Below are 23,751 nucleotides of genomic sequence, written 5' to 3' on the forward strand. Positions count from 1 at the left end.
TACGTATCAGCTGCTATGTAATAATTGCAAACTGGAAGCCAGCATGCATTCTGTCCCCATAACAATTAGATCATGGCAGGCAGCCTAAAAAATTATGTTGCAGTCAGGGATAGATAATGGGCACATTAGAAAAACACCAAAAACTTAAGTGTTACTCTACGTCTTTGCGTTACTGTTTCCTGTGAATATATGCACTCACCGAAGTTGCCCAGGCAGTAAAGAATTAAGGGAGAATGAAGATTTTTCTGAAACTTGACAAATATGGGATTTTTATTTAATCTACCACACGGCAGCATATTGTTGAGAGTTACTAGACAGAGAAGTTTTAAATTCGCCCTGAAGGTTTGATGATCTTGATCTCTGATGTAAACTGGAATAGCTACTAGGAAAAGGAACTTCAAATACTGTTACATACTTAAAGCATGAGAATATGCTTTAAGAATATGTACTCGGGAGGCAGAGTAGAAGGATCCCTATGAGTTCGGGGCCAGCTTGGGACTACAGAGAGAGTTCCAGGCCAGCCTGGGCTAGAATGAGACTCTACCTTTTAAAAAAAATAAAAATAAAAATAAAAACCAAGCAAAACAAAACAAAAAAAGGAACAAGATGGTTGACTCAAAGGATGGACTTCTGGGGTGAAGAGAGGTGGCCCAGTTTTTGAGTGGCCCCTTCTTTTTCCTTTTTTTGTTTTGTATTGTGAATTAAACCCAGGACCTTGCACATTCAGAGCATGCATTGTGAGGCTAAGGATGTCCTAACTTCACCTTAATTTTGTATATGTACTTTGTTCACATATATAAATAAGGAAGAATACGAATCAAAGAACATTCTACATGTATGCGTATTTATTTAGTTGCTGAAGCCACAAACAAGAGTAGAGGTGAGGTCCTTGGATGCACTAGACTGAATTCATTTGAGTGGGTCCCAGTGTGTTCTTAAGCAAAACTATTTCCCAGACCCAGTTTCCCAACGTAAAGCAAGAATACTGTCAAGCTCACCGTCTGCTCTGAGAATTGAATGAACTTAAAAGTGTGAAAGTAATATAATGTCTGGCATACAGTACATTCTTTTCTTTTGAACCTTAGCTCCAGCTGACAGAAGTTCAAGATTTTCTCCACTAGATGGTGATGGTAGAAAAATAAACTGTACCAGTGAGAACCTTAAAAAAACAATCACTCCTTAGTTTGCTTTTTTGTCTAATTGAAATTAAGTTTAGCTGCAGATCAGCATAAACACAAGTACATGTAAAGTCTCCTAAGGCCACAGGAAATCTGTGTAAAGCAAAAACCAAGGCAGATTTCCTTTCACGACCTCACTGATTGTCTTTGGCTACCCTTGAACACCTACTTTGAGCTGTGTCCTTCCTCAGAGTCAGAGGCTCAGTAGTGACCGGAACAGACCTAGAAGTTCAGTGACCACAGCGAGTGTCACTCTGGCTGCAGTGCCTGACACAGGTGCTCTGAGACCCTCCTAGTGCGTTATCTTGAGCCCTCATGGTCATGACCAGCATTCCTGCCACCTTCTGTCATCACCATCCTCAGAGTTTCCCCTGGATTCATCTGCTGTTCTTGGTTTCCTCTTCTCTACCAAGGCTCATGCTTTCTGTCTGGACTTCTGTCTGCATTGTATGCCACAGTCCCTAACAGCTTTCTCCTAAGACATTCTGAGTTTCAATGAGGACCTTTTAATTCTATTTTCTCATTGTCCTCCATTAGTATATAAGATATGCATGGATTTATATTAGTTTCTTTCATGGTTATGACCTCATACTAGATTCAAGTGATTTTCAGCTGATACATGTGATGGCTGCTTGCTGCCTCATGCACGTTGGCACCAACACTATGGCACCAGGCTTCTGCTAAGTGAAAACTTTTATTGGAGGCCAGCTGACAAGAATGTAGTGGTGGTGGGGAGGAAGATTCCCAAAAGTTTTGCCTGCAATTTGTTGGCAGTTTCTGGGAAGAGGGAGGAGACGCTAGATGGCAAGAAGGGGAAGGTCCAAGGTTAAGCACTGGCATCCTGGTCACCATGCCTCAGCCTAGGTGACATGCTCTGTGGAGTGCTGAGCTTGGGACGGAAGAGGTCCTTAGCAGAGTAAATCCTCCTGTTCATACTAAGCGAGGGACAGCCCATGTTTTGCCTGTTTCTGGGAGGTTCTAGAGGTGTCTTCTGCAAAACAGTATCAAGGAGTACTGGAGTTGTTTATGCCTGGCTACTAGCCAGTTTCACTTGTATAATAATTTTTTTAATCTGATTTTTTACCAGCTGGCAACATCTTCAGAATCCCTTGGGATTTCCTGAGTGATGAGATGCCTTTGTTATGCTAATGAGGCAACTCCCAGTGATCAAGGGGCTTGTCCAAAGGCTGGCCCTCTTCCTGGGAATGGAAAGTGTGCTGGAGATCTACTCAAATCACATGGACAGTAATTTTTGTTTTTGTTTCTGTTTTTGAATTTTGCCTACAGGATAAACCTCCAATAAAAACTGAGTGGAGCTTCCTGGTGGTGAACCCAGTGAGGTGCGAGGGCTGTGTGTCTAGACCCTCCTGAGCCTCAGGGCTGTAATTTGGATCTGGAGTGACCGCACAGGTCCATGTGTTAAAGGCCTATTTGCCAGCCTGCAGCACTGTTGAGTGGCGGTGGAAGCTTTAGGAGATGGGCATAGTGGGAGGAAGTTAGCCATTGGGGGAATGTTCTTGAGGGCAGCCCCTTTCTGTTTCTCTCGTTTCTCAGGGGCAATGAAATGAGCATCTCCCTCCTCTGCGTCCTCTGTCCATCAAAGAAATATGAGCAACTGATCCCGACTAGAAACCTCCAACACTGAGCCAAATGACCCTTTTCCTCTTTGTAAATTGTGTCAATTATTGTATTTAAGTAATTAACCAACACACCCCATGTGTCTCCTTCATAGTAAACTTTAATTGCTCTAGTTTCTTTCAGTGAGTTCTCTAAGCCGTCCTCATGAATTATCAAGCTGAAGGGAGTTGTAGAGCCTCATATTGTACTGGGTCCCTTCGTAGTGCAGAGACTTCTGGCTTTGTCTAAGGTGGGAGCCACTGTGTGGAGGACATATGTACTTCATCTGAGCAGGTTAGTGTCAGACTTGAATTGCAGGACATCCACTTGGTACCAGAATACTGCTTTTGTCTGTTTAGTTCTAATACTGAGTACAATGGCATTGGAAAGAGCAGGACTTGTTATACCATGAAACATAATTTTACTTGGAATTTGACAACATTCTACTTTACTTCCTGACTTAAAAAACAAAGCTTGATTAGAAAAAGGTACCTTTTTAATATCATATGGGTTTTTTTTGCCTTGGTCAGCAGCCGTTGTTTAATAATAAAGCTGGCATAATAATAATAATTACGTAATAATAATAATATTGTTTACTGATTATCAAATAATAATAAAAATACTGAAGACATTTTTCATATCCTCACTCAACTCCCCACCTTGCATATCATGTCCCTCACCCCAGTGTCTTCCAGCCTTCACTGTGTCTGGGTATCATTCACCTTCCAGCATAGATGTGTTCTGGTTAGCCTCTCCCTGGCCCCAGGCTATCTTGGTGTCCTTTGTCATATGTTTATCTGACCCTGTCTGCCTTTTACAGCAGGTACCTGGCAGTGCCCCAGTGGCCAGTTTCATATCTGTTTCCACTCCTCCTGCCAAGCTCCGCCAGAGGGTAGAGTTCTGCCCCTTACCCCCTCGGTGCCAGGCGCTGAGCCTCACACGCAGTGGGATGTACCTGAGTGCAAACCACTGGTGAAACAAGCACGTAGCTCTCGTGTGTGAGGAGAATTCATTGAGCTGGTTCCCCCGGGCAAACCACCTGGCCGGGCACGGAGCCAGGCGCAAGGCCGAGGAGGGCTCGCTGTTGTTCTGGAGATAGAGAACGTTTTCAGGAAAAAACACAAACCACCTTTTTCAGATGTCAGAGCAAGACAATCATCTGGGAAGAATAGAGGATGACAGTAGGAAGAAAAACTTAAAAACAAGAGGCAGTGTAGAAAGATGGGTCTTGAGTTGAGGAAAGAAGAGAAGGTGCGGGTGGACCGTGAAATGAGGCTGGTTCCTTCTCCTTTGCTGAACTGGATTTGATGAGAGGCAGAAGGCCATTAGACCAGCAGACGTGTCAAGGGAACTGGGTGTTCTGGGCAGTACTTCAGGGTCTGGAAGGCCCACAGCACCCACGTGCCCCAGCTCGGCTCTTGCAGCAGAGGGAGCACCTGCTGTGAGCATTCAGTCCAACTTTAAAAGTCCCTATAGTTTTTGTCAATCCTAATGATGTTCAAACATCCCCATAATCCAAGGTCTTTTAACTGAGTTATAATACCAAAATATCCACCCCAAACCGCATAATGGTACAGAATAAACACACTGCAAAAGATGGCACTGGGTATAACAAAGAAATGTTCAGCCAATACAAGATTTAAACAGGGGTAGACATCAAACTGCGTAGCTCCAAGTCCAACAACTCTAGCCAGTGACAAATCTCCAAGTCTGATAATTCTAACCAGCAACAATTCTCTGGAGTTCCAATTCTGCCCCTCCAGCTAGGCTACTCACAGTCCTGGAAAATTTCATTGGGGCTTGCAGCTTTCCTTAGCAGCCATCTCGTGGTCCCAGCATCTCCACTGGGTCTCCACTGCAACCCACGGTTCATCTGCATGGTCCATGGGTATATCCATGCAGGTATCCAGCAAACTTGCTTCACACTGCCCATGGCTGTTTCCAAAACTCAAGACCATGTTGCAAATTCAATGACCCTTTTTCCAACATTTCCTATACTCCACAATACCATGTATGGTGCCAATTTGTTAATCCAGGATGGAATAAAGCAGACTTTGAAGAACAGCACACTCCTTAAGCACTCAGATCCCTTCAAAAGAGTCTACATTCTTCATATTGCCTCAGTGCAGGTCAGCTGTCCCAATCTCAAAGGTTGTGATCTCTCATACAGTTCCAGCTGAATAGGCAGAAGTTTCGGCTCAAAGATTTAATTTCTGTGTCATGCCCTTCTGCTCACATCAGTCCATTTCTAGGCAATGCAACCCTGTACAACTTCTCAGGACAGGGCCATAACAGCAAGCCTTTCACACAAACTGCTTCCAGCCTAAGGCAAAGCTCCTTCTCACCCTCACAAGCCAAACCTCACAGTCCATAGTTCTTACTGCATTCAGGTCTTTCAACTCTGACCAATAGTCCATCAAGCTATACTTGTAGCACTGCAAAGGGTCTCTTAGGCCAAAGTTTCAAATCCTTCCACGGTCCTCTTGAAAGTCAGTTCCAAAAGGCCAAAGCCAGGTAGTCATGTGTCTATCAGCAATCTTACTCCTCTGGGACCAACGATACTGTTGCAGTCAGGTCTCATTGCTGGCAGAAACCACCTGACCAAGAGCCTCTTGTGGGATAAAAAGTTTATTTTGGCTTATGGATGGATTCAAGGGGAAGCTTCATTGTGCAGGGGAAAATGATGGCATGAGCAGAGGATGGACATCACCCTGTGGCCAACATAAAGTGGACAATAGCAATAGGAGAGTGTGCTAAACACTGGCAAGGGAACATTAATACTCATAAGCCAGCCCCCAACAATACACTGCCTCCAGGAGGCATTAATTCCCCAAACTCTATCAGCTGTGAACTTAGCATTCAGAACACCTAAGTTTATAGGGGATACCTGAATCAAACTACCCCACTCATCAATGCATGAAGTTTGTGTTATACAATGGACTATTACATAATAAGGAAAATTAGCAGACACAGTTATACATAAAATATAATGAATCAAAGTGTAACAGGAAAATGACAGAAAACAAAAAGTGTGGACACTTTTTTGGCAGAACAAAGTTATATGTGTAGGATGCACATGTCGTTGATAAATCTGTAGAGAAAAGCAAAGCAATTATTAAAAGATTAAAATTAGGGGTTGGAGAGATGGTTTAGTGGCTAAGACACTTGCCTGTGAAGCCTCAGGTTAAACTCCCCAGTACCCATATAATTCAGATGCACGAGGTAGCACATGTGTCTGGAGTTCATTTGCAGTGGCTGGGGGCTCTGGCACGACTGTTCTCTCCCTCTATGTGCCTTTTTCTCTCTCACACAAATAAATAAAAAATAAAATGTTTTCAAAAGATTCAAATTAGTAGTTCATTCAAGGGAGGTAAAAAGGTGGGTTTGGTTGGAGGTGCCAGTGATATTCTAGTGATGGATGATGGCCTCACTCATGGGTGATCATCATTTTCTTTCTTTTATTTATTTATTTTTTGGTTTTTCGAGGTAGGGTCTCACTCTAGCTCAGGCTGACCTAGAATACACTATGTAGCCTCAGGGTGGCCTCAAACTCATGGTGATCATCCTACCTCTGCCTCCCGAGTGCTGGGATTAAAGGCGTGTGCCACCACGCCCGGCTCATCATTTTCTTTTGTAAATTTTTTTTATATATTTGAGCAGGGGAAGAGAGGAAAAGATGGAGAGATAGAGAGGGAGAGAGAGAGAGAGTGAGCAGAAAGAGACTGATAATGGGCTCTCTAGGACCTCCTGCTACTACAAACAAACTCCAGATACATGTGCCACCTCGTGCAACTGGTTTTATGTGGATCCTGGTGAATCAAAACCAGGCAGACAGGCTTTGCAAGGGAGCACTTTTAGTTACTGAGCAATCTCTCCAACCCAGTTTTATGTGTTTTCTAACAGTAATCTTGCACTGTGGAGTCATGAAATTGAGACACTCAGGGATATTTTTGTTCTCTAAAGTCTAGATTAGGTTTTTCAGCTGCTATCTCTATTTTTTGAGATTTAGCAATATTAATACCAATACTAATCATTAAGGCCATGTGTCACATCCCTCTAATGTGTCCAGTATTGTTGCCTCCTGTCTTACCCATCATCTCTGTGAGGTGAATGTTATTACCCCATTAACAGCTGAGAGCAACAGAGGCTCAGGAAGACCAAGCAACTATGCTGAGCTTACACAGCTAATGAATCTCAAGTTCAAACCTGGGCTCTCTGACAAGTTTCCCACTAGGCTAGTGCACGTATGTATGTATGTATATATATTTGTTTGTTTGTTTTTTGAGGTAGGGTCTCGCTGTAGCCCAGGCTGACTTGGAATTTACTCTGTACTCTCAGGGTGGCCTTGAATTCATGGTGATCCTCCTACCTCTGCCTCCTGAGTTCTGGGATTAAAGGTGTGTGCCACCATGTCTGGCTTTTATTTAATTAATTTTTTTCTCATTTATTTTTATTTATTTGAGACAGAGAGAGGGAGGGAGGGAGAGAGAGAGAGAGAAAGAGAGTGGGCACACAATGGCTTCTAGCCACTGCAAATGAACTCCAAATGCATGCACCACCATGTGTATCTGGCTTACCTAGGACCTGGAGAATCAAACCTGGGTCCTTAGGCTTTGCAGGCAAGTGCCTTAACCACTAAGCCGTCTCTCCAGCCTGTTTTGAATATTTTTATTTATTTACTTGAAAGAGACAGGATGGGGGTGCGCCAAGGCCTCTTGCTGTCGCAAACAAACTCCATCCACATGCACCACTTTGTGCCTCTGGCTTTATGGGAATACTGGGGAATAGAACCCAGGCTGGCAGGCTTTTCAAGGGATCTAGCCCACTATCTTTATTATGGCATTTTCCATCTTATTTAAGTGGCATTTTGGGGGTTAAAATGAAAAGTAATTTATTATGAACATTCCACAATGACCCGATTTACTTGCTACCTAAAAACATAACTCTTACCTCTCATAGTATATAACATGACCCAACAATTGGGTGAGGTTTCCACTTGGCTCCATTAGCTGCTCATGTAGCCCTAATGCAATGGAAAATCTCTCCCCTGAGCTTGGCCCTCCTGGAGGAGCTTGCCAGACAGCATGACTTGAGTTTGCATGGCTGTAATTTCATGCCTTGTTCCTATCATGAGCTTCCAGCTCTAAAAGTCTCTTCCAATTTAGAAGGTAGAAAAGCATCCCTCAGCATGCCAGCATACATATGCTGTTCTTCTGGCTCCTGCAATGTGGCAGTGACAATTTCTGCTGCAGGTGGGGGTTTTGCAAATGGGCACAACCCTTTCACACTCCCTCCACTTGCTTAGCAGGCATAGTGACAACAGTAATGTGAGTTTTACATGGCAGCAAGCATTTTATTTTGTTCGTATTTCAGCTTAAAGAACAGATGGGAGGGAGCTATGTATGGGGGGGGGCAGAAAGAACCTCATAGTTGGGATGGACTTAGAAATGCCTGAGAATTAGCTGGTGGTTGAATTCAGCTCCTTTCATGGAAGGGCCTGGGAGTGAGGACACTGTGTGGCAAAGGGCTTTCCAGTGGCCAGGTGTTAGTTTCTGCATGCCTTCCTTCCCAAGAGGACCCAGGGCTCCACTCCTGAAATAGGGTGGAAAAGTTGAGAAAGTAAAGAAATACTCAAAAGATAGTCATGGAAGCTGGGGAGTTGGCTGAATGGTTAAAGGCACTTGCCTGCAAGATCCGATGACCCAGGTTCAATTCCCCAGGACCCACGTAAAGCCAGAGGCACAAAGTGGTGCATGCCTCTGGAGCTTGTTTGCAGAGACACTGGGCGCTGGTATGCTCATTCCCATTTGGGTTGGAGAAATGGTGCAGGAGTTAAAGGACCTTGCTTATAAAGCCTGATGGCCTGGGTTTGACACCCATTACCCATGTAAAGTGTCTGGAGTTTGTTTGCAGTGGCAGGAGGCCCTGGCATCATGCTCATACCTTCTCTCTCATAAATAAATAAAAATATATTAACAGAACATCCAAAGAACTAGAAGGTACTTGCTTCCATCGGACAAGTTGGGGTCCATTTGAGCAACAAACTGAAGAATGTAGGGAGTATTAATGTTCATTTTAAAAAATCTTCAGCTTTGCCGGGTGTGATGGCACACGCCTTTAATCCCAGCACTTGGGAGACAGAGATCGGTGGATCGCCGTGAGTTCGAGGCCTCCCTGAGACTACATAGTCCAGGCTAGAGTGAGACCCTACCTCAAAGAACCAAATAATAATAATAATAATAATAATAATAATAAAAATCTTCAGCTTCATATTGACACTAAAATGGGAGGAACTCAGCTTTAGAACAGGAGCTCTTTCTAGAAGAAGACCACTAGTAAGTGCGGAAGAAGCATTAAGGTTAGAAAGGCTTCACTTCATAATCACCGTGCTAATGACCGATTCTTAGGGACACCTAAGAAGGCAGTGTGTTGCTGGAGGCTAGCAAACCCTCACACTCCCATGATTAGTGAAGAGAATAAGATAACTTTACGTTGAAGAAATCTGACTTACCCTGCCATAATCAGATCACCAATTTATTATTGTTATTTTAATTTTTAGATATTTATTTGCATATGTGTATATATAAGAGAGGAATCACCAAATTTATCTTTACTAATAATGACAGAAGTTGATGTCATGTGCCACCAGTTGGGCTGTTCTGAGGGTTCCCCTCTGCAGGTATAACCAGGTTCCAGACATGAAGTTACAATTAGGTAATTCAAATTTATATATTTTATGAGGCACTTTGGTGTTTTCAAAGATATCAGTGTCATGAGGAATAAAAGAAGAAAGATGGGGTTTAAAAAGGCATGATAACAAATATATACTATATGATTTTTAAAAAAATAGATACAAAGTTTATTAAAAATAGGCTGCATACTATATGATTTTTGATGAGTCTGTTATGCAAGAATGTCTTCTTCTGAGAAGATGTCTGCTTGTGCACTCATGGGTAAGCTATCATGCACACTGCAGCTTTCCGAAAGAAGAGACAAATGGCAACTGTAGAAAACTAACATTTTGTCAATATATGTAAAAAGTGTGTAATTATTCAGTGTACTATCATTGTAGGTTCTCTGCAGGTTTTAATGCTTAAAAAATTAAATCTATTTGTATAGTGCTGGGGATCAATCTCAGGATCTTGTGCATACTAAGCAAGTGTTCCCACATCCTTAGCCCTGAAGTAAGTTGTCATAAAAAGGTTGAAGTAAAGGAAAAAAAAATTAAAAAATATTTTCTTTCTTTATTTGAGAGAGAAAGAGACAGAGAAAGAAAGAGACAGACAGACAGACAGAATGGGCACACCAGGGCCTCTAGCCACTGCAAACTTGAGATATGTGTGCCACCTCCTATAGCTGGCTTACGTGGGTACTGGGGAATTAAACCTTGGTCCTTAGGCTTCACTGGCAAGTGTCTTAACCACTAAACTAGCTCTCCAGCTCAGGAAAAGAACTTTGTCAAAGCAATAATATGAAGGTCATATATGACCTTGGACATTCATTTCTGGATTTATCTATGCATAGCATTATTTGCATAATGTACTTTGATTCTATTGAAACATCATGCTCTGTTTTCTAAATAATGCATTAACTCGCTGGCATATGTTTACATCCTACCATAGGGTCAAGTGGTGTATAATTAGAAGAGCAACTACTATAAAAGTAACAAAAAATTAATGTTTTTGAAATTATTTTTAAATATCCTACCTGTAATTTTTGCAGTTTTATAATCACTTTGTTTTAAACAGTAAAAGGGGCAAAAGGCATAGGAGTTTGTTTTTGTGGCATGGGACATGAGCTCAGGACCTCACACGTGATGGCAAGGGGTCTCCTACCACTGAGCCATGCCCACAGCATCATGGAAGGTTTTGACTCTGCGTTTTTTGTTACAAAATATCTATCAACTTACTCACTGTCACTTGGAACTTGTGAAGGGCTTGTATCAAATGGAGCTGTAAACAAGCCTGGACGCTATAACATTGTGACGCTCCTTCAAAATACCCTCTCTCCAAGCGGGTCAGAAGGGATACAAACCAAGTGCATGTTAGTCACCGTGATTGTTTCTATTCATTACAAAACATTGTGTCACATGGACTTTGTGGAAGAAAAGCAGGAGACTCTGCCTCTCCGTCTCCTTTTCCTTTGGCTCGGGCACCCCAGGGGCGTGGGACGTGATTTATGTCTGTCTGGATCCTGGCCGTGGTTACATTAGACACCTGGCCCAAATTGGCCTCTCGTACTTTTCTTTTCTTTTTTTAAACACACTTGCTTTTATTAATCATATCAACAAGTACTTTTCTTTTTTCTCAGTGACATTATTGAAGTGTAGTTTACAGATCATAATTCACCCATTTTAAGTGTATAGTTCAGGGCTGTTTTAAGAAATGTAGTGAATTATGTAATCATCACCCCAGTGCCTCATCCAGTGAGATTCTGTTTGCAGTTAATCCCCGTTGGCTTCTATCTCCAGAGAGCCACCACTCTGCTGTCTGTGGTGAAGGGCTTGCCTTTTCTGCACACCTCATACAGACAGAGTCATACAGCATGCCATCTTTGTCCTATGCTCTTTTTTTCACTGAGCACCATGTTTTAGTTCATTTGTATTGTAGGCAACATCAATGTTTGTTCCTTCTTTGTGCTGAATAGTATTCCGTTTGTATGCATATATCAGAGTCTATTTTCCCACTCACCTCACCCATGGGCACTGTTCCGCACTGTGGCGGTTGTGTGAGCTACATCTAAGAACGTGCATGTGCACGTGCAAGGTTTTCACATTCGTGTGCTTTCTTTTCTCTTGGGTGCCATACCTGGGGGAAGAACTGCTGGGCCCGTGGAGAATAATGACTTTGCCTCTTTGTTTGTTTGTTTTGGGGAGTTGTGTTTTCCTGTGTGCATGGTGCATTATGAAGGTCAGAGGATGGCTTTGGGGGTTGGTCCCCCCTTCTGCCTCATTTCAGACAGGGTCTCTTATTTTGTTGTTCACCCCTGCATTGGCCGGTTAGCGGGCCTGAGCACTTTGGGATTACAACTTCTGGCCTTACATGGGATCGGGGATCGGAAGTCAGATCCTCATGCTGGCATGGAGAAAGCACCTTATCCACACAGCCATCTGCCCAGTCCGGAAAGTAGCTCTGGGAAGTTGCTAGATGGCCCCCCACCCAAACATTTGTACTGTTTTCCATTCCTGCCTGTCTGTCTGGTGAGGGTTCTCCTTTCTCCCTGTCTCAGCCCCATTTGCTTTCCTCTGTTTTTGTCTTGGACAATCACTCCTCTCCTAGGTATAACAAGTTCTTGGTTGTGGTCTCACTGCCTCTCCCTGGTGACTGATTTTGAGTATCTAAGTGTTTTGTAACCACTTGGGTATCCTTTTGGTAAGATGTTTATTCGAATCACCGATTTAGAATTGGGATGCTTTTCATCCTAGTATCACATTGTTAGAGTTTGACATATCTTCTGCAGACAAGTCCTTTGTCAAGTATGTGATAGGGAAAATTTTCTCCAAGCCCATGGCTGGCCTTCTAATTTTCCTGACAGGCCCATGGAGAGTGGACATTTGGGCTGTGCTGGAGTGCAGTGAGTCAGTCCTTGCTGTTAGGCCATGCTCACTGGGCTGCATGGGGAAGAAAGTGCAGTTGTGATGGCATGTGGGTAACGGGGTGCAGGGCTTCCATTTGCACATCGATGCCTGTGACGCCTGCTCTGGTTCTGCGTGCAGAAGAGGCCTTGTTGTTCCGCAACGTTCAGAAAGCTGAGCAGAAACAAGGGTGGTTAGCATTTTCCAGCCCGGCTTGAAGCCGAGTGGGAGAGACCCGTCCGCAGTGTAGTGGGGCTCAGTGCTTCCCCCACCCCCAGCAGCGACCCTCCGTCAGTGACTGGAAATGCCCGGGAAGGGCCAGCCCGGCTTTCACCACGGCTCTGCGGAAGGTTATTTTCCTTGTTGCTGTCCCTGTGATTATCCCATGTTTGCTGGGCATGCATACCTGCACAATGTCATAGAAGTGCAGCAAAGGTATTGATGGGCCTGTTTGCTCGTAAGCTTACATCATGTTTTCTTTTTTTTTTTTTTTCCCCTGGGACTCTTTGGAACATTCAGCATATTTAATGGATACAGACTGACCACGGAAGTGTGATTCTAATACCTGGTTTCCCCAAACCATCAAATAGGGAACAGTGTGACTGACATAGCAGAATTGGACTGTTGTCACTAAATTTTAGAAGACAACATCATAGTTTCCTTCAATTTACTTTTTATATCAAAGGAAAAATACATGAATTCATCAACTTTCAATGCAAAACACACAATTCTTACCTCAAAGGAAATAATACAAGACACAGTTTACTCTGACGCCAAATATGAGTGGCCATCACATGGAAACAGATTTTAGTTACCCCAAATTCCATGTTCCAATATGTAAACAGTTCCATGAAGGTGGTTTTTTATTTCTGTTTTTTTGAGGTAGGGTTTCACTTTAGTACAGGCTGACCCAGAATTCACTATGTAGACTCAGGGTGGCCTTGAATTCACAGTGATCCTCCTTCCTCTGCCTTCCGAGTGCTGGGATTAAAGACGTGTGCCACCACGCCTGACTTCCATGAAGGTTTTATAGTTACGGAACAAAAGATTACCACAAACCCAGGCACTTTTCAAATGCGCTGGTGGCAACATCAGGAGGGTGGTCACAGCCGGGCAGGGAGGTCTCTGCTCTAGGCTTCAGATGTGTCTGGGGACATTCTCACCCTCTGGGTTGGCGGAAGCTATTGGTCTGTTAGTACACTCCAGAAGAGGAAAGTCAGAAAGTCAGACAGGTTAAACACAGAGGTCGGCAGTCCATGGCTCTTAAGGGGCTAAGTGTAGCTACAGATAATCTGTCTCTGAACCTGCCACATTTGATCTTTCTGAAATCACGGCAGTCCTATCAGTCAGCCTTGTAGGGCGTCTGAGCATGTGCTGCTGTTCTCTGGGAACTTGAGCTCACACGGCAAATGTGTTGAATACATTTGTGCATGGGAGTGTCTGTGAATGATGTCCGAATTTATATCTGCAACCTACATCCTTCTCTCGAACCCCAGATTTCCCTCACCATCGCTCGTTGAGTTTGCATGTTTAATGAGCTCCATGATGTCCATTACCTGAACTCTAGACTATTCCCTATCTTTGCTCCTCCACCCCTGGCCTTCTCCATCTCATTTCTCATCAACTCGACCCTCAAGCACACAGGAAGTGTGGTGGCATGTGCCTTTATGAGTGAGAGAGAGAGGGAAAAGAGAAAAGGAGGAGGAGAGAGAGAGAATTGGCACACCAGAGTTTCACCTCCCGACTCCAGATACATGAGCCACCTTGTGTGCATGTGTCACCTTGTGCGTCTGACTTACATGGGACCTGGAGAGTAGAACATGGGTCCATAGTTTCACAGGCAAGTGCCTTAACTGCTAAGCCCAGAAGTGGTTTTCAAAGCATCCTGGTTTGGTGTCTCATGCCCCACATCCAACCTGGCACCCATCCTGATGGCTTCAAGTGTCATGTGGAAGCAGGCATGGGATTCTGCAATGGAAAAGCAATGTCAGAAATACAAGGAAAACTACTGGGTTTTGTTAACAGCAATGTATTTTCTGGCCTTTGGCTTCGCTGGCTTTGGCTCTCTAATGCCTGTGGCCAGTTGCTGAGGAGATGAGAATTATGATTTTGCATTTTGATGGGGGATGTGGTCCTATGCATTTTCCTCTATTAGAGGGGACTTGTGTTTATCAGTACTTTTATGCAAATTAGTCGCATTTACAAAAATTGGTAACCTGAAGTCAATTCAGTCTCTTCATACTACATAGTTGAGAATTTATCCTTTATAAATATGTATGTCTGGTTAGTTATTCTTTCTGAAGAACAACACTTTGGAATCCTCAAAAAATATCAACATTTCTATTTTTCAGAGACAGGTTTGAGTAGGAAGACGGCTCAGCTTTCTTGCCCAGCTGCCAACAGGTTCAGTTTTACAGCCACCCATAAAAAGCCAGGCAGGTATTTGTTTGCAGTGACAAGAGACCCTGAGGTGCCACACCCACACATACACATACAAATAAGTCATATAAAAATTTTTGCTAGAATGGAAATACTTAAAATGGAAAAATGTCTACTTTTGTTCTGCATAGAATATACTCATCTAAATTAAAAACAAATGACTTTTGAAAAGCAGAGGAGCTAGAAGCTGGTCCCAGAAATATGTATAGAATGCTTAGCAAAAGCTACAAACAGGAAACAATGAGTGGCGAGGCCCTGAGGCATTGCAGGGTCACCTGTGACATTTTCAGTATTTAAGTAACTAAGGTTTTATGCCACATAAATAAATCTAGGCATGTTAAGAGTCTGGAAATGGTGGTTGCCACAGTTACCTGGGGCAGTCATAGTATTGCTCATACAGGGAGTTCATAACCAAAATCACCCCTGTTCTTTGTATGGACTTGGATATCTGCACCTTTGACCTTTGCATAAAGCTGTGAAGAGTTGGGGACATTTCAAATACCTCTCAGGATTGAGAAAATTAAACCAAACTTGTGAAATGCTGTTAAAAGCCTGATGTCACAGTTGGTTATGTTCCTAATGGCCAGTGAGTGTGCATGCAGCTGTGGGGTTTCTGCACTGGGACTCCTGGTGGCTAGAGGTGCTGAGATGAGTCTGGGGTGGGGGGTGATCACCATAACAAATCCAGCCTCAGAGTTCTGAAGGTATTGCCACATAGTGAGAGGGGAGGGTGAAGGTGATATTTCATCCAGTGTTCCCAGCTTGTCCTCTCCTTACCTGACCTCTGAAATGGAGCCATCGGCCTTGAAAAGCCTGGTGTCTAAAATTAATATTCTTCCCCATCTGACTAAGAAAGTGACAGCTGAGCAACATGAGATCAAGGACCATATTAGTTTAAACAGGGGCTCAAAGTGGCATTCGCAAGAGAGGATACCTCCTTCCATGGTAGACAGTGCCTTGGAGAGCCCTCTCCTGACTGAGAGTGAAGACTCTTCCCAGAGTTCTGCAGTCAGTCGGAATCCTGCAGACTCCCTCTACCTGCAAGAACGTGTCCTCTAGTCTCAGAGCGGCTCAGGATGTCCTCCTGCAGATGGTAACCCTCTTGCTTATTGTTGTGACCTCTCAGCTCTCCTCTTTCTCTTTATGTTACCCTAAATAACAAGTTGCACTAAACCACTAAATTTCAGGTAGAGTGTGATGTTTAATATTTTTTGCAAAATAATTTTTATCTTGAACCTAAGCTTTTGTTTTCTGTGTCAATTTTATGTGGCTTCCTAATCTACTTTAGAATTTACTACAGTTCAATATCATATTCTAATTGTAGTTTGCCTTTGAACATCCATGTATCCATTTTTTATTTTAATGTTAACATTTTTTCACAGAAGTTCACAAGCTTGTAACAAATGGTCTATAATATATCTGTAGAGTTGCATTTTGATTTATTTGAATGTGAGCTGTTTAGATGCTATGTAGAATTTTGTAGAGCATTTAATTTGAAATGCTTTGCAATTCTAATATATTATTTTACCATGTGAGTTACAAAAATGAAAGGTAATATTTGACTTGGAGAATTACTGATGGTTTTTAAGTTGAGAAAAAGAAGCAAGTTTTAACTACTTCTATCGGGGGTCTCAGGCATTAGTCATAGGAGACCACATATTCAAAGAAATCTTTCATCTCTCTCCTTATATCATCAAGTACTGTGTAGATATATGTAGATATATATGCATTTGTGCGTCCAGAATCAAAGCGCCATTATTGAGTGTACATTACCTAGCCTATATGAAAAGCGTTTCTGAGGAAACACAAGGACTCTGAACTCATAACAGAATTGTCAGTAGAGATGAAGAGAAAAGTGTCTGGGTGCATTTTTCACATGTAGAAATGACATTCTTTAAAAAAATGAATACCAAGCATTTGAAGATTTAGTTAAAGGGCCTGGAGGTATGGCACAATGGTAGAATATTTACCTAGTATGTGCGTGGGTAACTGGGTTTGATCCTCAGAACAGAAGAAAAAAATGGTATACACAGAGAATTGTTCTAGTGGAAACACATTCTGAGATAGATAGATAGATAGATAGATAGATAGATAGATAGATAGATAGATAGATGATAGAACGAACGAACATTGGCAAGGACGCAGGAGAAAGTCCTTGCTAGAAAAGCCCGTCTCATGAGAATGTGTGGAGCAAACCCTGAAACCCAGTCCAGTCATGTTCTGTATTTAAACCAGCTGAGATTTCAGGGAAATTTTATTTCGCCTCTTTCCCTCTGCAGCTTAGTAAGATTTTTAGTGTATGAACAAAAGTCAATGGACACATAATCAGCAAAGGAACACACAATATTTACCCCCTGCTTGAGGCACAGAAGTATGAGACTGAAAGAGTTAGCGACACATCGCCCACAGTGCGCCCAGGGGGCAAAAGTGAGCTGCCCAGTGAGGGAGGTGGGCAGTGTGTAGAAGGACAGAGGAGAGCTGTCCCGTGGAGGGAGGTGGGCAGTGTGTAGAAGGACAGAGGTGAGCTGGCCAGTAGAGGGAGGTGGGCAGTGTGTAGAAGGACAGAGGTGAGCTGGCCAGGTGGAGGGAGGTGGGCACTGTGTAGAAGGACAAAGGTGAGCTGGCCAGGTAGAGTGATGTGGGCAGTGTGTAGAAGGACAGAGGTGAGCTGCCCAGTGAGGGAGGTGGGCAGTGTGTAGAAGGACAGAGGAGAGCTGCCCAGGTGGAGGGAGGTGGGCAGTGTGTAGAAGGACAGAGGTGAGCTGGCCAGGTGGAGGGAGGTGGGCAGTGTGTAGAAGGACAGAGGTGAGCTGGCCAGGTGGAGGGAGGTGGGCAGTGTGTAGAAGGACAGAGGTGAGCTGCCCAGTGGAAGGAGGTGGGCAGTGTGTAGAAGGACAAAGGTGAGCTGGCCAGGTGGAGTGATGTGGGCAGTGTGTAGAAGGACAGAGGAGAGCTGGCCAGGTGGAGGGAGGTGGGCAGTGTGTAGAAGGACAGAGGTGAGCTGGCCAGGTGGAGGGAGGTGGGCAGTGTGTAGAAGGACAGAGGTGAGCTGCCCAGTGGAGGGAGGTGGGCAGTGTGTAGAAGGACAAAGGTGAGCTGGCCAGGTAGAGTGATGTGGGCAGTGTGTAGAAGGACAGAGGTGAGCTGGCCAGTGGAGGGAGGTGGGCAGTGTGTAGAAGGACAGAGGTGAGCTGGCCAGGTGGAGGAAGGTGGGCAGTGTGTAGAAGGACAGAGGTGAGCTGGCCAGGTAGAGTGATGTGGGCAGTGTGTAGAAGGACAGAGGTGAGCTGGCCAGTAGAGGGAGGTGGGCAGTGTGTAGAAGGACAGAGGTGAGCTGGCCAGGTGGAGGAAGGTGGGCAGTGTGTAGAAGGACAGAGGTGAGCTGGCCAGGTAGAGTGATGTGGGCAGTGTGTAGAAGGACAGAGGTGAGCTGGCCAGTAGAGGGAGGTGGGCAGTGTGTAGAAGGACAGAGGTGAGCTGGCCAGGTGGAGGAAGGTGGGCAGTGTGTAGAAGGACAGAGGTGAGCTGGCCAGGTGGAGGGAGGTGGGCAGTGTGTAGAAGGACAGAGGTGAGCTGCCCAATGGAGGGAGGTGGGCCATGTCTAGAAGCCCTCAGTCAGGGCGCAGATGGAGTCTTGGGTAGCAGCCACCTTGACATCTGAGTCAGGGCAGCTGCCGGACCCCCCCATCTCCTCTTCCTGTGGGCTTGTCTTTCCCAGGCATGGAAGGGGTTCCTCAGGTGGAAATGCCTTTTCCCACATTTACTGCTTACTATTGTGGATGGGTGTACATTTTCTTTTATAAAAGGACCGGTTTTCATCACCATCCTAGGGTCTGTAGAATATGTCTGTTTCTCTGAATAATCAACTTGAATTATGGCAAATTAATATATTTGGGGATGTTTTACTCTCTCAGACTATGTCTTGTTTAATGTAAAGAGAAAGGTATATATATCCTCCTGAGATGCTTTGCTTTTTTTTATTTTCTGAGGTAGGGTATCACTCTAGCCCAGGCTGACTTTGTAGTCTCAGGGTGACCTCAAACTCATGGCAATCATCTACCTCTGCCTTCTAAATGATGGGATTAGAGGTGTGCACCACCGCACCCAGCACCTGGGGTGTTTCCTCCTATTTGCTTTTGTGGAGGAAAAGTAGAAAAAAAAATTTTTTTTCCCTTTAAAGTTTCAACAATGGAAAGTTTCAATATGAACTTTAGCTTTTCTCTCTCTAATTTTGGATCCTTATCCAGTTTTAATAGAAGACACTTCCACATTCTCAGTGACCATTTCCTCCAAAGAAGTCAATAGTGAATCAGTGACCAGAGCCTTCCTGGTTTTCTTTCTTTATAGTCAAGAGAACGGAGCCCTGACAAGTCACGACTGTGTCGTGATTTACAAATCAGAGACGCACAGAGTTGAGCACCACTCTGCGGACAGTAGCTTCATGGGACTCACCACCAAGATGTTAAAAGCGAAGAGGCTGGAGGGAATCAGCTCGTGTTGCAGCAGCAGCAGCCCACTGGAGAACATGGCCCTCTTCCAGTGCATGGAGGATGTGGAAAAGGTGAAGTGTTTTCTCGAAGAAAATTCCAGCGTGCTGAGTTCCAAGTCTGGAGACAACGAGGTAATGGTGTGTGCTGGTTCTGTCCCCTGAACTTGAGCTCTACCTGTCTTCTCTTGTGGGCGGTGTCATTATGTGACCCTCTTCAAGTTCTGAGCTGTCCCTTGTGTGTGGAACTCAGGAAAGCTGAGGAGCAGGCACAGTCTATTCCAACTTGATGAGAATTGTATGTAAGCTGCGTGATTGAGTTTGGCTTCTAATTAGGGGGCTTTTGAGACATGAATTGTACCTGCAGTGGGTTAGGAGTTAGTGAGTGAGTTCGTGGTGGCTTGGGATGTAGAGGGCGCACTCAGCATGCTAGACATCCTGGATTCCATCTCAGCACCCCTCAACCAAATACATACATACATACATAAATACATACATACCTGTTTATGTGAATATATATGTATATTTGCCTCTGATACACACACACACACACACACACACACACACACAGCTTGTGGAAGAACCCTTGGAAGAATTCTTTAAAATGAAGCATTTCAAATACTTAAAATGAGGCTTCAAAATGAGGCTTAATATTCCAACCCACCACAGGAGGCAAAATTGAAAGAAACAAGTTTCTAATTTCCTGAAGACTCAGCTCAAGCTGGTCTGGGATTCTTATGTGGCTCAGCCTGGTCTCCAGCACTTGTCTCCTTCTGCCTCTGCCTCTCCAGTGCAGAGATTAGGGTGTGCCCCACCCTTCCTGGTGTTCCTAACAACACACAAGACCATGAAACTCAGATGTTATGCACAGAAGGCCTAAGAGCTATTTTATTTTGAATGAGTAAAGAATAATAGCATATACTATAGAGAAGAGATAAGTCAGATACTTTTCACTGAGGACTTCATTGAATGAGCTAAGTGCAATTGGTCATATTCTCATACCCTCTTAGGCTCCTCTCCCCCACCCATCTCACTAAGGGCCCCCCTTCGTATGTGCTATGGGTTCATTACAGTGAATTTTTTTTTTGAGACTTAAACTTCTTTCCTTAGGAGTTACTATTTTTTTTTTTTTCTCTCTCTCTCCCTTTCTTTGAGATGGAGTCTGTTTCCCAGGCTGGTCTTGAACTCCTGAGCCATTTTACCTCAGCCTCCCTCTAGAACTACAGGTGTATATATAGAACAAGAAATTTCCATAGGCAAGATTTCAGTGAGCTATGAAAGACATTCTCGTCAGGGCCAATAATAGTGCAAACAAAGAAAACTAGGGATTTTTATTTCTGCTCATGAAATTTCTTTAGGGCACAGTAAAAAGGACATGATATTGCATGACTGAGATCAACTAATAGTTTATATGAATTTGATTTTTTGTCAAGTATAGTTTTTCTCCAAGTTCTGTGATATGATTTTTTGCTTGTTTGTGTTTTTGAGATAAGACTCAGGCTGGCCTTGAACTTGCTATGTAACCAAAGATGCCCTTGAATTTCTGATCCTTCTGCTCCACCTCCTAAGTGCTAGGTTTATGGGTGTACACCACCACACCCCACTTATGTGATATCATTTTCTTTATATTTCTTATGAAAGAGAGAGCGTGCATAGTAGAGCAAAAGAGAGAGAACTGACATGCAGGGCCTCCAGCCACTGCAATCAGACTCCATATGCATGCGTCATCTTGTGGGCATGTGTGACCCTGTGTGTCTGCGTCACCTGTGTATCTGGCCTGTGTGTGATCTGGAGAGTTGAACATGGGTCCTTAGGCTAAGCCATCTCTCTAGTCCTGTGATATCATTTTTAAAGTAGGTAACTGTCTCAAAGGAGTGAGATAATGGTGAGTTGGACCATAAAAATTCTTGGGAAGAATTGCATTTATGATTACCAACTGTTTTAAAATGTTAGAAGTCCATAATTTGGATGTTCCATATCTTTAGGACACTGTTATAGGGTGACAGCCAATGATGTCTCTGTGGGCCCTGGATGGGCTTAGAAGTTCCCAAGCCAGTGGTGCTCAAATTCTTGTCTACAATTAGCAAAGAACTGAAAAATATTGACGCAAATAAAGGTAAATTGTGAAAGGTTCATTTTAAGAGAGCGTAGCGATAAGGGAGAGCAAGCTGCCCTTCACGGCTACCTTGAATCAGACTGAAGCTCTCTTCCAGTCTCACGGGGCAGTGCGGCATCTCGGTTCTTTTGGGCGTGTGTCCCACCTGGCTACCTGCAAAAGAGGTTACCTTGCTCCTGACTGCTGAGAGAAAGAGAGCGAGTGCTGAGTCTGCAGAGAGCCCGAAACCATATTTCCTCTTGTGACCTTGGCCTTCTGGCTCCCGTGCCACAGTGGAAGTGAGTGGCAAGGAGTGCCATGTGTCCCATTCAGGTTTTGGTTTGTAAATGGAGCAGGGCTTGGAGGTGTTAGCAATAAATTTCTCTGTCCCTTGCTGGCCATGTGCAGAATGGATGGGTTCTTTCTATGACAGCCAAAGCCTAGCATGTGGGTGCGGAACAGTGAGCAGACCTGCCAGGAAGCGGGGAGGGAAGCCATCCCAGAAGCTCAGGTGGCTTCCGCCGTGCGGGCGTGTCTGTCTCCATCTTGTGCTGGGCCCACAGCCCACAGCCTCCGCTTGCTGTGCCACCCTGCTCTCCAGGGACTGTTGAAAAATGCCTGTCAAGTTTCTCACCTTCTTCCCTTTCCTTTCTTGACTCTTTTTTCTCTGGGGAGACGAGGACTGTAATCATAGAAACTTTCCCTGACCGTGCTGAAAAGAATTTGCTCTGCATCTCAGACCCTCTGGGAACATGCAAGCTTTGTTCTGGAAGCTTGAAGCAACTTTCTAAAAGTGACTTTATCTACTCTCCAGTCTGAAGAACAGCAAAAACACATATAAATCTAATAACCTGTATTTGTTAAAAGAGTTCATTGAAACACGGATTCTTTTCTTTTCTTTTCCTGCTCTTAACCAGAACTTTAAGTTTTCATTTATTTTTCTTTTACTGAGTTTATTTTAAGCTATCTTTCACTTGCTCTACTTTTTAAAATTTATCTGAGAGAGAGAGAGAGAGAGAGAGAGAGAGAGAGAGAGAATGGGCGCATCAGAACATTCAGCCAATGCAGATGTACTCCAGACACGTGCGCCTCCTTGTGTGCATGTGTGACATTGCGTCTGGTTTACATGGGACCTGGAGATTTGAACATGCATTCTTAGGCTTCTCAAGCAAACACCTTAACTGCTAAACTTTCTCACTAGTCCTTTTCCTCTACTTTGATGGTTCAATTATTAAATACTATATGTTCTACTTCTTCCTACTTATGACACTTCATTTTTATAATCTTAACTTTGTTTCTTTAATTTTTCTTAATTTCTTTTTTACTGTTTTCTAATATCTTTCTTTCATTCTGCTATATTCCAAAGGCTGTTCAACATATCCTGTTGAATTTTAACATTTATTTTTTAAAAATTTATTTGCAAAGAGAGGGGAGAAGAGAGAGAGAACGAGAGAGCACATGCAGCAGGGCCCTTGCTACTGCAAATGAACTCCAGATATATCACCACAGTGCATGTGGCTTTACATGGGCACTGGGGAATCGAACCTGGGACCTTAGGCTTTGCAAGCAAGCTCCTTAGCCAGTAAGCCATCTCTCCAGCCCTCAAGTTTTATTTCTTAAAGAGGGATATTTAGCTCCTCATGCCATAGACTTTGCTCCCATTTTTCCCCTCTTTTCCATGCCACAACTCAAAACTATGAAGGATGGCATAGGCTCCTCCTGAATTAAGCAAGGATCCAGTAATTGATAAGAAGTGATGGTCACTCATCCCAGGCAAACTGCCCCAAGAGTAAAGCTACAACTGAGATCCCTTCCCCCCAACTACTTTTTTCTTTCTTTCCTTCCATACAAAAGCTGTGAGTTCAGACACAGCTGTTTCTCAATGACAGGGGGGAAATCCTTGCCCTGGCACGGAACCTTCCACCAGTCAGCAGAATCCCACACTCCTCACTTCTGCCTCACATCAAGTATGACTTCCACATACTGCTTTGCCCCAGGATTTTGCTCTGGACAAGGCTGTTTCTGACTTCTCTTCCACTCACTCCTGGACTGCACCCACCCTGCTCCTGGAGCGCGCACTCTCTTGACCCTGGGCCTGCACACACCCTCGCCCCAGCCTCCCCTGAGGTGCCTCCGTAGCACTCCATCAAAACACTGCTTGGGAATGTCACTTGGTGGTAGAGAGCTTTCCCAGCATGCATGAGGTCCTAGATTCAATTCCCAGAGCCCAAACCTGCAGCCCATCTCCTTGGGCTGGACAGGTTTCTCAGTGGTTAAAGACACTTGCTCGCAAAGCCTGTTGTCCTCGGTTCAGTTCCTCAGTACCCCTGAATAGCTGGCTGTAGAAAGTGGTATTTAGAGT

At 44.0% G+C, this 23,751-nt stretch overlaps 1 protein-coding gene across 1 annotated transcript in view; it reads left to right on the forward strand.

Annotated features, from left to right (window-relative positions):
* The first annotated feature begins 12,476 nt into the window (after nucleotides 1-12,476).
* The window catches only part of Mylk4 (myosin light chain kinase family member 4), a 97,183-nt gene continuing 85,908 nt past the window's right edge, over nucleotides 12,477-23,751 (forward strand). Inside the window, exons 1-2 of the mRNA XM_045136378.1 lie at nucleotides 12,477-12,562; nucleotides 19,156-19,429. Of these exons, the coding sequence (XP_044992313.1) occupies nucleotides 12,477-12,562; nucleotides 19,156-19,429 (360 nt within the window). The remainder of the gene's footprint in view (nucleotides 12,563-19,155; nucleotides 19,430-23,751) is intronic.

Source organism: Jaculus jaculus, chromosome 17 (genome assembly GCF_020740685.1).
Source record: "Jaculus jaculus isolate mJacJac1 chromosome 17, mJacJac1.mat.Y.cur, whole genome shotgun sequence".
NCBI lineage: Eukaryota > Metazoa > Chordata > Mammalia > Rodentia > Dipodidae > Jaculus > Jaculus jaculus.